The sequence below is a fragment of the Heloderma suspectum genome, chromosome 9 (genome assembly GCF_057233095.1).
Source record: "Heloderma suspectum isolate Gila_16-S chromosome 9, 16-S_ref, whole genome shotgun sequence".
Lineage (NCBI taxonomy): Eukaryota > Metazoa > Chordata > Lepidosauria > Squamata > Helodermatidae > Heloderma > Heloderma suspectum.
In genome coordinates, this window is record NC_139466.1 from 42,034,174 (window position 1) to 42,051,369 (window position 17,196).

At 39.3% G+C, this 17,196-nt stretch overlaps 1 protein-coding gene across 8 annotated transcripts in view; it reads right to left on the reverse strand.

Annotated features, from left to right (window-relative positions):
* Positions 1-17,196, reverse strand: part of ATRX (ATRX chromatin remodeler) — a 137,148-nt gene that overhangs the window by 95,534 nt on the left and 24,418 nt on the right. For 6 of the 8 annotated variants that reach the window (XR_014784880.1, XM_084814216.1, XM_084814214.1 and 3 more), the window contains 6 exons: positions 14,114-14,166; positions 13,447-13,571; positions 8,841-8,960; positions 6,369-6,478; positions 5,269-5,336; positions 247-2,951 (listed from right to left, as the gene is read on the reverse strand). Coding sequence is in view for 7 of the 8 variants with exons in the window: in XM_084814216.1 (XP_084670342.1) it covers positions 247-2,951; positions 5,269-5,336; positions 6,369-6,478; positions 8,841-8,960; positions 13,447-13,571; positions 14,114-14,166 (3,181 nt within the window). In the remaining variant the exon portion in view is untranslated. The remainder of the gene's footprint in view (positions 1-246; positions 2,952-5,268; positions 5,337-6,368; positions 6,479-8,840; positions 8,961-13,446; positions 13,572-14,113; positions 14,167-17,196) is intronic. The other 2 variants (XM_084814220.1, XM_084814221.1) reach the window with 1 other exon arrangement.

A 17,196-nucleotide genomic window follows, 5' to 3' on the forward strand; every position in this document is an offset into this window, starting at 1 on the left:
GTGCAATATCAAATCAACATTTCATTCATTTCAATTTAGCACCAGTCTAAATGAAAACTAATATCCTTGAAACTACAAAACCCAAACACACACCACACTTGAAAATGTAAATTTTCAAAGTTTACAGGCCTTATATTGCTTTATCAAGGAAGCATTAGAATTTTTAGATTATGCTCACAGGCCTATAAAAACTTTTCTGTATTAATAAATAACAACCAAAATTTAGACTTAAATCTTTTTGCACACCTGAAGACTGACAAAATCCAATTTTTGTAGCTGCCAACAAACTTTCTGTCACCGGCTTAATTTTCTGCTCATCACCGCTTTCCTCGCCTGCTGAATTCAGGTCCTCATTTTCAGCTTCATTTGATGATGATGATGTAGCAGTGGTAGTGACGGTTTCATTCTTTGTTTTTTTCACATCAGTTTTCCCTCTTTCTTTATGATTACCTTTGTTACTTCCCTTAGTGGCTGCCCCTCTTTTTTTGTTCTTTTTCTGCTCATTGAAGTCTTCATCAGAAGAGGACAGTAAGTCACCTCTTGTATTTTTGGAATTTCTTCTTTTGGGACTTGCTTTTTTCTTTTCCTTGGCATTATTTTCTTTTGTATTTATGTTATCTTCTGAAGTATCACAGACCTGTTCATTTTTGGGAGACTGCTCAGTGTCTGAAGCATTATTACTTTGGGGCTTCTTAGAAACTCTCTCTCTCAAGTTCCTTCTGAACTTTCCCTCAAGAGTACTTTGTTGAGTATTATTACTTCCAGAAGCACCGGAACTCTCTTTATCAGAAGGCTTCTCTATTTCAGAAGAAGAATCACTTTGACCCTTTTCAGAGGCTTTTCTCTGATTCATAGTTTCCTTTTGTTTTGTGCCTTTTTTAGCCTTCTTTCTAGCATCATCTGAGGACTCACCACTCTGATGTTGCTTTAGAGACTGCCCTGTATCATCCAAAGATAAATACCGTCCTTCCTTTGCTGAAGGTCTGCTTCTCTTGCCTGAAATGCTACCTTCTTCTTTTTCAGATGACACATTCTGTTTACCTCTGGAGGCCCTCTCTTTGAAATCCCTTGTTCGCTTCTCCTTAACAGGCAACTCTTTACAAGGTACGTCTTCCAAAGAATTGCCTACCTTCTCTTTATCTGGAGCAGAGAGTTCATCATCAACTTCATTGCACAATTCACCCTGCTGCTGCTTTGAATTTCTTTTTCCTTTTTTATTTGGCTCCTCTTCCGAAGAACCATCATTATCTCCCTTGGGGCCTTTATTTGCATGCTCAGCTTTACTCAAATTCTCTCTTTCTAACTCGGAATCATAATTAGAAGAATCTGAACAGCTCTGGCGTTTCTTTTTAGCAGCAGCTAAATCTTTACTTGATTTGCCTTTTTTAGCATCCGTATCTGATCCAGAACTGGAACTTTTTCGTTTTCGTTTTCCATTGTCCTCTTTCACTGGTTGTTTCTCTAAAGCATTTAACATATCCTTGGGCATTTCACTGTTGCTGTCGACATCTGAAGAACTGTGGCTCATCATGGCTACTTCTTGGAGGACTGCAGGTACCTCATCAGAATCAGAACTTTGGTCCATTGTATGTGGTCTGTTAGACTGAGGACTGCGAACAGTGCTATCAGGAGAATTCTGCTTATCTTTTTTTCTTTTGGACTGTGCAGATTTTCTTCTATGTTTTTCACTGTATGCATCATTGCTGTCCTCTTCTGAATTAGATGTTAAAGTGTTTATATCCGCTGGACGCCTCAGAGGTGTGGTTTTAACACGAGGAGACCTTCTGAGGTCATGATCTTCTACCAATGAAAATACTTTATTTTCAGGTGGAGGTTCAGTACCACAATTTTCTTTTCCACTTTCTCTCTTCTCTCCTTTTTCTGGTTTTCCATCTGGATCTTCAGCTTTTACAGAACTAGAAAGGGAAACTGGAGTCAGTTTCACAACCAATTCTTTTTTAACTTTTGTAGAAGCTATCAACTTCATTCCTCCTCTACTATCTTTAGATTTTATATTTCCAGTGCCCTGTTCACCTGCTTTCTGTGCTTCCATACAAGATTCAAAGATATCTTCAGGAACAGATGATGGAACAGATACAATATCCATATCAGTTGCTTCAGTGCTGTTGGGTTCATATTGAAGCTCATCACTTTTCCCGGATTTTTTATCTTTGCCGTTGGATTTTTTGCTTCCTGTTCGTTCCGTTGTTGGTACACTCTGATCTATATGCTCACTGACCTCTGATGAGATTCTATGTTCTTTGAATTCTTTTCCTTCTGTTTTCTTTACTTCTTTGCTATCCAATTTAATTTCCGTTTCTCTCTCTTTGGTATTCTTTAGCTTGATTTTAGCATCCAGAGCTTGAATCTCCAAATTCAGGCCTTCCTCCAAAGCCACATGAGCCTTTTTGATGTCACTCAACACAGATTTAAAAGCCTTCAGCTGACGTAAGTGCACTGTGGGATTTATTTCAGAATTTTCAGTTGCATCCTTCAAAAAATTTACAAAACTAGCATTCATGTTTGTTGTTGTTTCAACCAGTTTTTTTGTTTTTTTAAGCAGGACTTTTGGCACCATCAATGCTTTGTAGGAATAGGTTAGAGCACCAGAATATGGATGATCTAATTTCTTGTCTTCTCCATTACAACTTGAGCTATTTTTCTTTGAAGAATATTTAAGTGTATTGTCATACATTTTACTTTTTTCACTGTCAACTCTGATTCTCTTTTTATTTTGCTGTAATAATTGTTCTAAATTTTCAAATACACTATCACAAGCAGTAACCAAGTCCAGCAAAGGTTCTGGTTGGCAAATATAGCAGTGCCACTGGTTATTTTCATCCATTATGTTTGACAGCTCCTTTCGGCCTAAGTTGCGCAATATACACTTTTTGCAGAAGGCGTTATGGCAAAAGTCACAGCAAATTAAGTTTCCACCTTCAGCACACCATCTGAAATTAAAGTTTGAACATTTTTTTAAAAATGCATTGCTAGAGACAAAAAAGGAAAATTCTACTACATAAATATCCAAAGGCAGTTATCACTTATAACAATATTTTACTAAAATGCAAGAAGCTATTTCCGAAGACAAGACTCTATCCCTGTTATCTACTACAATGAAAATTGGGAAAATTACACTGCAATCTGATACACATTTATCTGGGAGTAAGCCTCACTTGTAGTCAATAGGACTTACTCCTGAATATATATGCAGTGAATTGCATTTTTAGCACTGTTCCCACGGATATGTCCTTAGGCAATGATAGTGATGCACTTGCCTCAAGAAGGTCCTGCACCACTAAATTAGTACTCTCACCCTCCTCCATTTTGTTCCATCATGCATTACAGGTAGACCAAATTCAAGTTAAATAAGTGGGAGCATGAACTTCCAGTTTATTTCTGTTTAGAGATCACTTAACCAATTAGGTTGGCATATACTTTTACTAGCAAGAAAACATACAAGAATACCATACCCACACACGTGTTTTAATCAACTTTTAACATTGATGCATACCAACCGTCCCCAACCTGGTGGCCTCCAGAAGTTTTGGACTGAGCATTCCTGACTATTGGCCATGGTGCCTGGGGCTGATGGGAGTTGAAGTCCAAAACATTTGGAGGGCAATAGGTTGTGGAAGGCTGACAATGCTACTGTAAAGATGGTATTAATAATTTAGGTCAGAACTAGAGATGTAAAATTTCCAGAAATTTTGACACCATAGAAAACCATTTTTTCCCAAGTGGTATTCCGGAAAAAACAGGGTTTTTTTTTTTTTTTTTTTGAAAAAATGAAAAATATGTAATACAGATCTAAAGTCACTTTGTTGCTTTGGGACAGCCTTCCCTAAACTGGTGCCCTCCATATGTTTTTAACTTCAGCTCCCAACAGCCCCAGGCACCATGGCCAATGGTCAGGAATGTGGGGAGCTGCAGTCCAAAACATCTGGAGGACATCAGGTTGGGGAAGGCTGCTTTAGGAACATATAAGATATTATGGTTTGCTCATAAAATTATCATTAAACTTTAAAAAGTAAACTCAGTAAATTTGTAATGATTGTCTGAATGAACTATGCTTTTAAATGTATTATATCAAACATGATAAATCTATGAGTAAACCAAATTATACTTAACATATTTGAGGTTCCTATTTTATGCCTGACCAGAAGGAACTTCAGCAAGTAGTCCCGGAAACATCTGACATCCTAGAAGGCAGAAGAAGCAGGAAGAACTGGAGGCAGAGGTAGATTGGTGTACAGCATCTGTTCCCTTTTTTAAGGAAGCTTAGGGAAATTCCTAAACCTGTTGTTGTTTGTGAGGTGGAGTTTAGGGAAATCTGGTCTGAAAGAAAAGCTACTGATATTTCATTTAGCTGGGAAACACTCTCTCATCTATTAGGAATTGGAAGCAACATATTTAATTGAAGAACCTTTCATTTAAGAACCTCTCAACCTATTACTTGAGGAGTGACATTTTATACCCATTTGTAAATTAATTTGATAAATAAACATTTTATTTTTTCTTTTGAAAGGCTGTAGCTAGTGGTGGTATCAATTCCATGCCTATGCCATAGGAACAAGGCTACTGAGTTTCTTTTAAATAGAGAGGGTTTATTCTAGTGGCAGGACTTGGAGCATCCCTAAATGTCTATTAGTAAAAAACATTAGATCAATAATTTTAATAAGGAATTTGAAGAAATAACTATGCTGCGAATCTTACAGAGGGGATTAAAAAAACATTTGTCCCCATGGCTTCATTATTTCCAGAGATTTACATCTCTAACCTTTCTATAAATGTTTTATTACATGGTTTTTAGAAATCATTTGTCAGTAGTAAAGGCTAAGCAGCAATATATAAACACATTATCTTAAATATTTTATTCATTATTATAAAATAAAATATTTCATAACCCAAACCAATCTTTCCAATTTTCAGGCAACAATGGCTCTTGAAAAATGGGGGGCGGGGGTCGTGACTTTTCGAGTTTTTGAGTTTTTTTCCCAAGCCTTCACATTTCTAGTCAGAATCTAAAGCCATTTTAGGTTTTGAGTTTTTGATATATTTCTTTGAATAGCAAAGCCCCAGACAATAGCACAAAGTGCTTCTGAAATTCAATTCCAGAACAGCTTGCCATGTAGCAAGGGAGCAAATTTCTATTTAAAAAACAGAAGCCCCCTTCGGTGCAGGGAACTAGTTGCAAGGTTCTTTGGATCCTGGCTCTACATTTTAAGAACTAAATTGTACTATATGGAGGGATCCTTTTGTACCTACCTACACTGTTCATCCATTCCATCTGCATCACGGCTGATATCGTCACTCATATAATATTTGAAGCAGGTCTACGAAAAATAAAACTTTATTTTTTCCAGTTACATTAATTAAGTTACACTGTCTAATTATCATATAGATACAGTAAACATTATTGACCTCAAATGTGTATTAAACTGAATAGGTTTGTCTAATATTAACACAATGGAAGGCTGCCTATTTTTTGCTACTAATTTCATTTCTGTGGCCCAATATAAAAAAATACATAAAAAATAAGCTATTGCTCAGAAATATAGAATATTCATGTATATACTATACATCTATTAAAACCCTTGCCAAAAACTAGTCATCCATGTACTCACTTCCATCGGATAAAGAAACAGGATATACTAGCAAAATGCCCAATATTTGTTACATTTATAACCCAACTTTCCATTAACATGCTCAAGGCAGTCAATAATAAAATTCACAATAGTACAATATGGCAGCGTGCTGGGAGTGCAGGTGCAGAGAAAGGGCCTGTATATTGCAGGCATCTGTTGGGGATGGAGAATGAGAAAGAAGGCATGTGTATGTCCTGTGCAGAGATGTATTTCCTCTCTTTCTCTTTCTCTCTCTCTCTCTCACACACACACACACACACACACACACCCTCACGTCTCTCTCAAAGGAGGCTAGGTGGACCCATGGTTTGTACCACCCACCTCATTGCAGTGTCTGCAAGTGCAGTACTTTACATCTTCCCATATGAGTAAAAGACAGCCATTTACTTATATGAGAGCATGTAAAGCACATCTCAGGCCCAGAAGCCACAACCACCCCGCCTGGGATCCCCATATGGCCACACCTCATTTTTTCCCTCATTCTAAAAGGTTGAAATGCCACTCTAAGGCTTAGTTACTGGCAACAGAACCTTTAAGCTACAATACGCTGGTATTTTTTATATTTCGGACCCACCCCTTTTGCCTTCAGCCCCACCCCACCACTGGAATGCGGCCCCTGAAAGTTTCTCCAAAATGGATTTTTTTAAATAATTAAGCTACACCTTCATCTAGAAAAAAAAACATTTTAGGGCAGTATACACACCTCAAACATTTACATACCTTACAAATAAGTACTTTTAATGTGGGATGTCTGTAGATTGAATCCTTCTGAAAATGGTTCACCTGCTGACCACAAGCTGTACAGCTGACAATACCATGTAGCCCTTCCTCTACAAAAAAAAAAAGTTAGAAGCACCACATCAGGTTTGTTTTTGTTTTTTAATGCAAAGGTACTTTTTTCAAACACACTTAATTTGCCACATTATTCTACAAGAGCAAAACTATTTCAGTGGCACCACTTTTTTAATGTTGCCAATCATGGAGGTATCTTTCAAGGGCTAAAGAAAAAGCGTATAACCAGTTACTTTATTCTTGCAGTTACTATTACTTTCTCCTTAGACTCAGATGAATGAGCTGTTTAGCGCAACACAAACTGAATGATCAATAAAACTGAATCAATAAACTGAATGATCATTAAAATTATTCCATCACTACCATGTAAACATGGTAGTGTTTACCATGAGCTTCCCAAAGAAGAAGTTGCTTCACATTCTTAAGTTGGTTAACATTTATGCTCTCAAGTTTCAATTCTGTGTACAATTCTGTAGAAGATTTAACCACTGCATTGGGAGTTGTGCTTGCTTAACAGGGTGCAGAACTGCTGCCTTAATTTGCAAGTGTACAAATAATCGTATAGATGTTTGAGGGTGCAATCCTATTGGGATGACCATATACCTCCGAACCCGGAGGCATACAGCCATGCAATGGAGAGCAGGAAGAGCTGTGGAGGCGATCTTTGCCTCCATGCTCCTCCCACTCTATATTTTAGTTAGATGGGCTCTTTTGCCCATCTAACTAGGGCACGTCGGAAGGGGAGGGAAGGAGGCTGGATACAGCATAACTGGCCTCTCCCCTCCCCTCCCCACCCACTGGAATGCCCCCTTAACCTCCTCTCCAAGGTTGCTTTTGCAACCTTGGAGAGACAGCCAGCACAGTTCTTTCCATGCCAGCTGAGAAGGGGAGGGAGTGGGGAGCGCGGATTCCTGGATACGAGGTTGGTGCACTGCCTCTGACTTTGGATCCAGGAATCAGAAATACCTTACAACACCATAATTAACAAACAAACTGGGCAGCACACTCACTCAGAGAAGGCCTGAATAAAGACTTGGGTCTTTAACTGGCCCCTCAACCATGCTACAGTTGGCATCTCCCAAAAACCAAAGGAGGGGGCATCCATAAGGTTCGCATCACCAGGAAGTAGGCCCGCTTCCGAGTTGCTGCAAGACAGCAATCTGCAGATCGCTGTACAGTCAGGAAGGCCTCCTCGAAATGGTCTTAATTATCACACAGATCTGTACTGGGGAAGGGAATCTGCCAGGTAACCTGGTCCCAAGAAGTTTAGAGCTTTGTGCGCCACCAGCAAGACCTTCTACTTGCCACAGCAGCTAATAGCCAGTGCGGTTGAGTCAACACTAGTGTAATATGTGCATGGCCAGGTGCTCCACTTAGCGTTCTGGCTGCCACATTCTGCACCAGCTGCAGCTTCTGGACAAAGCAGAAGGCTAGCCCCCATAATGTTTATTACAATAATCTAAACATGAGGTTACCAATGCATGGAATACAGTGGCCAGGCTATCTCTGTCCAGGAAAGGGTGTAGTTGTCGTACCAACCAAAGCCGGTAATAGGCGCTCTTTGCCATAGAAGTCACTTGGGCCTCTAATTACAAGGATGAATTCTAGGACATTCTCAAACTATGGAGTTATTTTTTCAAAGGGAGTGCAACCCTGTCTAGAACAGGCAAATTCTACAATTCCCATATCTGGGAACCTCCCACCCATAGTCTCTCCATACAGTCAAGATTCAGTTTCAGCTTGTCGGCCCTCATCCAAGCCATCACTGCATCCAGGCACCAGTTCAGAACATGCAACGCCTGTCTTCTCCCATTCAGAGAAATAGAGCTGTGTGTTATCACTGTACTGATGACACCGTGCCCCAAATCTCCTAATGCCCACCCCCAGCGGCTTCATAAAGATGTTAAATAGAATAATTGCCAGGAAGCCAAGGCACAGTCACTCAATGCCACTTTCTGGAATTATCCATCCAAGTAGAAGCAGAACACTGTACCCCAGTGACCCCAATTCCCAGCTCGTGGAGACAATCCAAAAAAATACCATGTTTAACAGTATCAAAAGACACTGAGAGATCAAGCAGGATCAATAGGGTCACATTCCCTATGTGTCTCTATTCAGACAGTCTTCCCTAAACCCACTGCCAGTCAATTTAATTGGATGACCCGAACTTCTATTGTTAAAAAGGGAGAAAAGCTCTCCACCTACTCTCTCCACACAGTTCAAAAGTATGCATTGCCTCTAGAATGCAGAAACAGCAATAAAGATTACTTTTATTAAGATAATTTCCCTATTGAACAGAGCTCATTAACAGATGATGCACACTGGCAATCAGCAGATAATGCACATTTTAATAACCAAAAATGTAAACATATCATTGAACTTAATTCATGATGCATTTACCTGCACGCTTCTTTTGAGTTTCAGTTTTTATTTTAGCAGTATTTCTGTTCCTAAATTCAGGTCCTTTAAAGTCATCTTTGTCTTCATTAAGTACTGGCTCTGGCTGCACTACTACTGTACCTAATATGAAAGTTTAAAAATTACTTTTAAAAAGTTAACTGCAGAACCCTCGTATAAAAACCAAGCAGTGCATCCACATACTCAGCAGGGCTTTCATATACTCCATCCCAGGGATGGTCAAAATCTTTATCTAACAGTAACAGCATCACAGTTAAACACTAGATGTGCTCAGGTACAGTGCACAGCATACAAATATATACATGTATTTACATACTTTATATAAAATCCATAAGAGAGATTTTACAAATAGTGTTCCATCTATATTGCTTACAACCTGAGCGTACTTTTGGCAAGGTCATCAAGGTAGCCAGAAAAATGTGTTATGGGTTGCATCCAGTCCAAATGGCCACTAACTGTCTATCCCTACTAGTCAGATATCCAAATGGTAACATTGAATTGATGATTAAAAATAACAGATTCATTTAAATTATTTTAAATGTAAATGTAATGTTCTTCGTTTCAATAATACTTAGGTTTATATTAAATAATATGTAAGCACTTTAGCTCTACAGTTACTCCATAAACGAAACCAACGACCCTACCAGGTACACTGAGTTAAAGAAGGCTTTTCTATGTAAATGAAGAACCAATCTGATCATTTCTTAAATATGATTTACACTCTACCAACCATAGACATTTCATTTTCACCTGATGAAAATAATCTGCTCTAGTCTGTCCAGTAACTACCAGGCTTTGCTTCTATCTATCAATCATGGGCATTTCATTTTTGTTTACTACTTTGTTTTGGAGAGGGTGTGGTTAGGCCAAGGAAGAGTGGAGCAGAAAAGAACAATATAGGAAAAAGGAAGAAAATTTAATGTTGTCCAGTGAGCAGGTTCCTCTACTCACTTAATTTCACAAACGGACATGGGTGCTGGCTGTAAGGAAAACACAATTATGGGAATAGGTTGTAAACATTCCCTCTAAGTAAAAAAGGACAGTGTGCAAAGCGTACACTGTGCAACACAGAGATGCAAAGCCTGGCTGTAAGAATGAAACTACAGTGTAAATAATGCCCTATTTTGCTGCAAATTAGACAAGTTTAGTTGTCAGATCTGCACCATTGTTCAGGAAATACATGAAGTATTATCAACAGGAAGTTTGGTTTACATTTTAAATTTTCTGGCTGTTTTTATATATTTTATATTGTTTTTCCTATGCTGTTTGCTGTTCTTGTATTTTATTTTATTATTTTAGCTTTATGTAATCTTCCCAGAGAATGTCTATTACTGGGCAGATAATAAATAAATAAATAAATCAGCCATTTTTCTTGCAGATTTAAATTCCCTTAATTTAAATCAGGAGCGGGCATCAGGTAGATCTGGATCCACTGAGAGATCTTTGGGTGATTCGCAAAATATCACTAGGATTTCTGATTCCCAATTGATGTCCAATTCCACAACAGGAGTAATAAAATGACTCTTCCACCTAAATTATACAGCTAAAGGAAGGAAGGATTATGAGCTCATTCAATTAAGAACGTAAGAGCAGCCATGGTTGGATTAGACCAATGCTTCAGCATTCTGTTCACATGGTGGTCAACCAGCTGCCTGTGCAAAACCCACAAGTAGGACACAGCAGCATCTTCAACTACAGTACCTTTTGGTGTCTATGTGCCATCAGAATTGAGTGCTTTGGCACCTACTACATTGCTGGAGGAATTATTTGGATCTTCACAGAAAGCTAAACCTATAACAGCTGTTTAGAAATATCTTTTGGGATTGGATGTTCCAAATGTTAGGGTTGAATGGGACAGGAAATTAGAATGCTCTCTACAACTTAATTAGGAGAAAGTTGCCTTAGTTTCCATATGTACTATTTCTTTAGATTTAACACTGAGATTGATTCAGGAGACTGATGTTTCCTGTATATTGGACGCTGCAATGCTTTGTTAGGAAGAAGCTGGCTGGCTCTGGAGATATAATGCAGATAAGGCTTTGTTGGGGCATATGATGTGGGCATGCCCTGTGGTGGCTTCTTTTTGGTTGGAAGCTACTGCTCATACCAATTTTATTCTAGAAACATTGTTGATAATTGTGGATGTATATTCCTGTTACACGGGGACTAACAGATGGACAGCCAAAGTGGATTTGGTATCTTTTCTTTCAGTTGAAGACAGACTTATACTGCAAGCCTAGAAGGATAAACACTTACCACCTATCATTCAGTGGTCTGAGGATCACACTGCTCTCTCTGCATTTGAACTTATATCCTATAATAGTCAATCTTGTGTGGATGTTTATTCAGATATATGGACCACTTATATCAGTGTAAATATTTAAGATATGAGTGTGGAATTTTTACCAGTGCTGCTGTGAGCTGACATTTCTCTTTTGTTGGGTTTTTCCTGTTATATGTGCAAATCTTTTTAAAAGTGGGACATGAGTGCAACAAACACCATCCTGCTTGTGTTCCTGAGCAACTGGTATACGAACCATACTGCCTCTGATACTAGAAGTAATACATAGCCATCATGACTCGTAGCCATTGATAATGGTACCAATTCTGGTATTTTGTTTATTTCTTACATTTATATCCCTCCCTTTTCCCTCTTGCAAGGAACCTAAGGTGGCATGCATGATTCTCCCCCTCTCCATTTTATCCTCACATCAATCCTGTGAGGTAGGTGAGGCTGAGAGTCTAGCTTGAAGTTGCCTAGTGAGCTTCATGGCTGAGTGGGGACTAGAACCCGGGTGTCCCAAGTCCCAGTCCAACACTCTAATCACTATACCACACAGGCTCTCAAAAGAAATTCATGGGCTTGGAATGTGTTAATCCTAAGTGTACATCTTTTGTACGTGGCTCCATTTGGTGGGTCTTGGGGTTCTGATAAAAAACAAAATAGCTTTCACGAGCTTGAAGCCTGCCCTTCCCTGATTTAAATCAATCCACCCTGGTAATACTTCTTAGTCCTGCTTTGACTGCAAATCTTATGGTGATATTAAAGGAGATAAACTGGCCATGATCCTCCTACATAAACCCCCATAAAAGGGCCAGCAAAAGATTAGTTAAGTCATTAGAATGACAGACCAGTGCAAGTAAGGCTGCATCTAGGCACTATGGGAGATGCATGGCAGGAACCAAACAAGAGCCACAGGTTTTTTTATTCTTTCTCTCCTAGTAAGTTTTAATCATACAAAACATGGGATATGACATCACCAAGCTACAAGTTTCTCCCTGCTCTGTTGACTGCTGCCACTTGAGGCAATGACGGAAAATTATAACCCAGGGGCATCATGTATTCGGAATTACTAGACATTCATGGAAGAGAGAAGAGAAAGAAACATGGGGCTGATGTTTTCAACAGCAGCCAGCAATTTCCCATAACTTCTAATCCTAACCAAACACTGACTTTATTACCTTCGTAAAACTTTCCTCAAATTATCTATCCCACCTCAAACAAAGACGTATCACAGCAAAAAAATCAAATTTTCATCAACATTCTGAATTTTTATTAGACATTTAAAATACCATACATACATCTAACTATTACACATGCATTCATTTTAACATGCATGTGTTTCAACAGTCCATTTCAAATGTAATGGGATTTTTGCACTTCCAGGGAAACTGGGATAGAGTGGGAATTATTTTTGTTCCTTTTATTGAGGGTTCATCATTGGGGCATTTTTAAAAGCTTCAGAACAAGCAGATCTTGAAACCCTCAATATTAAGAACATTTTTCTTGACTTCTTTAGAATTTATACTTTAGGTATTCTATACTCTTATAGAAATTGTTTTTAATATAGATTTAGCTTGCTGAGCCAGTGGCCTGGTTCACACCTAACGTTGTCTGGCAGATGATCAAACAAACCATGGTTTGTTTTCTCAATCCCTCAGTTGTTTACATAACCTAAGAGCCAGAGTTCACAACCACCAACAAACCATGGGTTCTCTTTCTGGTTAACAAACCATGGCTTGTTAGTGTGGCTGCATTCACACATCATGACAAACCCGAATTCAACAACTATGACTTAGCATTATGTGCGAACCAGGCCTGTATCTTTTGCCTGTCCAAAGTTCATTTCCAGAAGCCACCTCTTGCTGCCTGAATTAGAATCCATTATTTTACTGATACTTTTAGACACATGATGGCAGCAGCCAGCATTCCCATTAGCTTTGAACCAAGCCAAAACACGATTTCCTGCTATATGAATGAGCTATGGTAATCAGAAGCTTTTGCTTCTAAGCAATCCTTCATTCCAAAGTTCTCAGGGAACAATGGGTTAAGCTACTTAGTGAAAACAAACCACGATCAAAACATGGTTTCTGGCCAACTTTGGTCTTTTCCTTGCAGCTGACAAAGAGGAGGGAAAGGAAGAGTGCATGAGCCAGGGGCTTGCCATTGCCTATTCTGATAGCAGGAAAACATGGTTTTAACATTTACTTAAATCAATTAGGTGACATTCCCAGGCAGTTCCCCGCCTAGATTTTAATATAGACTGGTCACATTATGTTAATACTTATTAACTTGCAATTCAATTACCTTTAGGCAAACTTTTCATATCAACTTCATTTTCCGAGTTTTCATTGGAAATATCTTGATTCACAGTTTCATCTAAAGTCTGTTCATCATCTGAGCCAACATATTTTGTTACAACTGTGGGTTTCCTGAATGAGCAGCAAACACAAATATAAGAATGCCAGAACATATAGCTCTTTAACAAACTCCTTGAACTGTAAGCAAAGTGTGTGATTTTGCACAAGTTGTAACTCCTTCACTTACAACATTGTTTTATACAAGAGAATCTAGTGCAGATTATAAAAAGTAAAGAATATCTTAGTATTATGAAAACAGGTAACATAGTGCCCAATAAAACTGAACTTTGAGAAATGCAGATTATGCACACTAGAAATATAACCTCACATAAGAGATTTTTGAGGGACTGGCTACCACCAGTCAGGACAATCATATTTATGTTGTTTCTGTCCTGTTCTTGAAAATTCTCTGAAGCTATCAGCTCAAAGGCTACTTGAACAATAGGAATTATTAGGAAATTAGACAAGAAAATACCACTATCCATAATGCTCCTATATACTTCAATTACTTCACCTCTTAGCATGACTGTCATAGTTTCTAACAACCAAGTTGATCTCCTGACTCAATGAAACAGGTAATTCAAACAGGCAAATAAATAGCACATCAAACTAACCTTTTGGAACGTGATGATCCTAAAGATTTGGATCTTTCAGAAGAGCTATTACCCTAAATATGAAAAAAATACAAAATTGCAAGCCACTTATGCAAAATCAAAACAATATCATTCCATATGTGCGTGCATTAACTTGAATATTACTTTTCATGAAGTTAAAAAATAACTGCACCCTGTTTTTAGGAATAGCAGATAAAGTGCGTCTGCACATGGGTGTCCACAGGAAGGGGCAAAGGGGGTCAGTTGAACCCCTTGGATGAGCTTTAATCCGCAGATTCCTAGCTTTAACTAAAACAAAAAAAAAACCCAAGTCTCCCTTATAGAACCTGCGATCTAAGGGAAAATGCACTGCCACTATACTGCCAATTTATTTTGTAAGCAAAAAATAGCTTTTCAGGGGGTTTAGCCAATGAATGAAGTCATAGCAACATTTGATACACCCACTGTCTGGAATAGGAAATTCCTGGTTCATTTTAGAGGTTCTTCTCTGGTGGGAAGTGATTGCTTCCTTAAAAAATCAATTCAGAAATACAGAATTTTAGTGTAGCTCAGATTGGACAATAGTGTGTCTACCCAAAAAGAAATGGTAGGAGCAAAGACAGACATTCATAATCTTTCTAACTCAGGCCTTATTAATAATTTTTCTGAGTTTGTAAACATGTAAAAAATTACCCTGACAATGCAGGCAAATGATGTTTATCAATATTCTACCTACATCACAGGAGTCAGGGCTGTAGCTAAGACAGTGCAAGTTACACAAACACTGCAATGTAGCTCAGTGTTGTTATTCCCATTACACCCATTTAATTCGGGGCATGGGTGATGGCAACTCTGCAGTGTAGCCTGGTGTTGTTCTCCCATCTCCTGGTGTGTTGATTTTAGGGAAATGCAGAAGAGACTGTGCAGTTGATTGTAGCAGTGCAATTTATTATGGTCTAGAGGGGTTGTTGGGATGGATGGTTGGACGGATGTATTGTTTTAAAAGAACATGCAATTTTTAGTTCTTGCAGGAGGCTTGGGTGGGGTCTCTCCTTCTCTCCCTTAATGCAGGCCTTGGAGCTGAGATAGTGTGCCATGCAGCTCCTCAGAAGTTAGTATTTTCTCATGTATTGTAGTCATAAAGAACCCTGTTGTGAAAGTACCTGAATCTGTTGTGTGTTGTGTGGAGGGCACAGTCTAGGAGTGGAATGCAAACTAAGCAGGTCTTACACACAAACTCACAAAATATTAACCATGCCCTTCAGTTGGAAAGACACTGTCCAGTCACCACTGAGAAACAACCGAGGTATACGAATTTCTCATAAGGCAGGTCTATCTCTTCTGGTACACCTGCTGCCCAGGCCTTGTCACTGATCAGTCATCAGATTGAACAGAAATGATGGATCTGCTCTTTGATGCTGTCAGGCGTTAAAAAAATGCAACCACACACAAAAAGCCAGTATCTGCAGTTGTGCAATACCAATCAACATTCCACAAAACTTTGCAATCTTTCATGTTCTCCAAAACAGGAATGGGCAGAAGGCTGAGCTGGATCTACTGGGAGATCTTTGGGCAATTTGCAGAAGATCAGCAAGGATTCCTGACCACCAGTTGTTTAGCTATAGCAAGGACAAAATGAATTCCCTCCCACTGCACCGAATTATAACCTGAAATGAAGAAAGCTTGGGGTAACCAGGAATGGATTTTTGTGTGGAAGGATTATGAGCTCTTCTCAGTCCTGGTACTCAAAACAAGCTCTTGGGCTCAGAATTCTTTAATTCTAATTGTATCAAAACAATGCAGTGATTGAAAACAATGCAGTGATTTTGAAATCAATGCAGTGATTACTTGAAGCCAACACGGATTTCTCAAGAACAAATCCTGCCAGACAAATCTGATCTCATTTTTTGATCAGGTAACCTCCCTTGTGGACCGTGGGAATGCTGTGGACATAATATACCTCAACTTCAGCAAAGCTTTCGACAAAGTGCCCCATGATATCCTGATGAGCAAACTGGCTCAAAGTGGGCTAGATGAAACAACAATCCGGTGGATCCACAGTTGGCTACAGAATCAGACTCAAAGAGTGCTTGTCAGTGGGATCTTCTCCAACTGGGGAGAGGTAATGAGTGGGGTACTGCAGGGCTCAGTCTTGGGCCCAGTGCTCTTCAACATTTGTATTAATGACTCAGAGGAGGAGGTGCAGGGAATTTGCAAATGACACAAAATTGGGCAGGATAGCTAATACTTTGGAAGACAGAAACAAAATTCAAAGTGATCTCGATAGACTGGAGTGCTGGGCAGAAAACAACAGAATGACATTTAATAGGGATAAATGCCAAGTTCTGCACCTAGGAAAAAGAAACCAAATGCACACTTACAAGATGGGGGATACGTGGCTCAACAACACTACAAGCAAGAAGGATCTTGGCACTGTTGTAGATCACAAGCTGAATATGAGCCAACAATGTGATGTGGCTGCAAAAAAGGCAAATCCTCTTTTGGGCTGCATTAACAGAAGCATAGCTTCCAAACCCCGGAAAGTACTAGTTCCCCTCTACTCAGCACTGGTTAGATCTCATCTGGAGTAGTGTGTCCAGTTCTTGGCATCACATTTTAAGAAGGATGCAGACCAGCTGGAGAGGGTTCAGAGGAGGGCAACAAAGATGATCAGGGGACTGGAAACAAAGCCCTATGAGGAGAGACTGAAAGAACTGGGCAAGTTTAGTCTTGAGAAGAGAAGACTGAGGGGAGCTATGACAGGGCTCTTCAAGTACTTGAAAGGTTGTCACAGAGAGGAAGGCCAGCATCTCTTCTCCATCATCCCAGAGTGCAGGACACGGAATAATAGGCTCAAGTTACAGGAAGCCAAATTCTGGCTGAACATCAGGAAAAACGTCCTAACTGTTAGAGCAATACGACAATGGAACCAATTACATATGGAACCAATTACCTAGGGAGGTAGTGGGCTCTCCCATGCTAGAGGCATTCAAGACGAGGCTGGACAGCCATCTGTCAGGGATGCTCTGACTTAGCTTCCTGCACTGAGCAGGGGGGTTGGACTCGATGGCCTTGTAGGCCCCTTCCAACCCTACTATTTTATG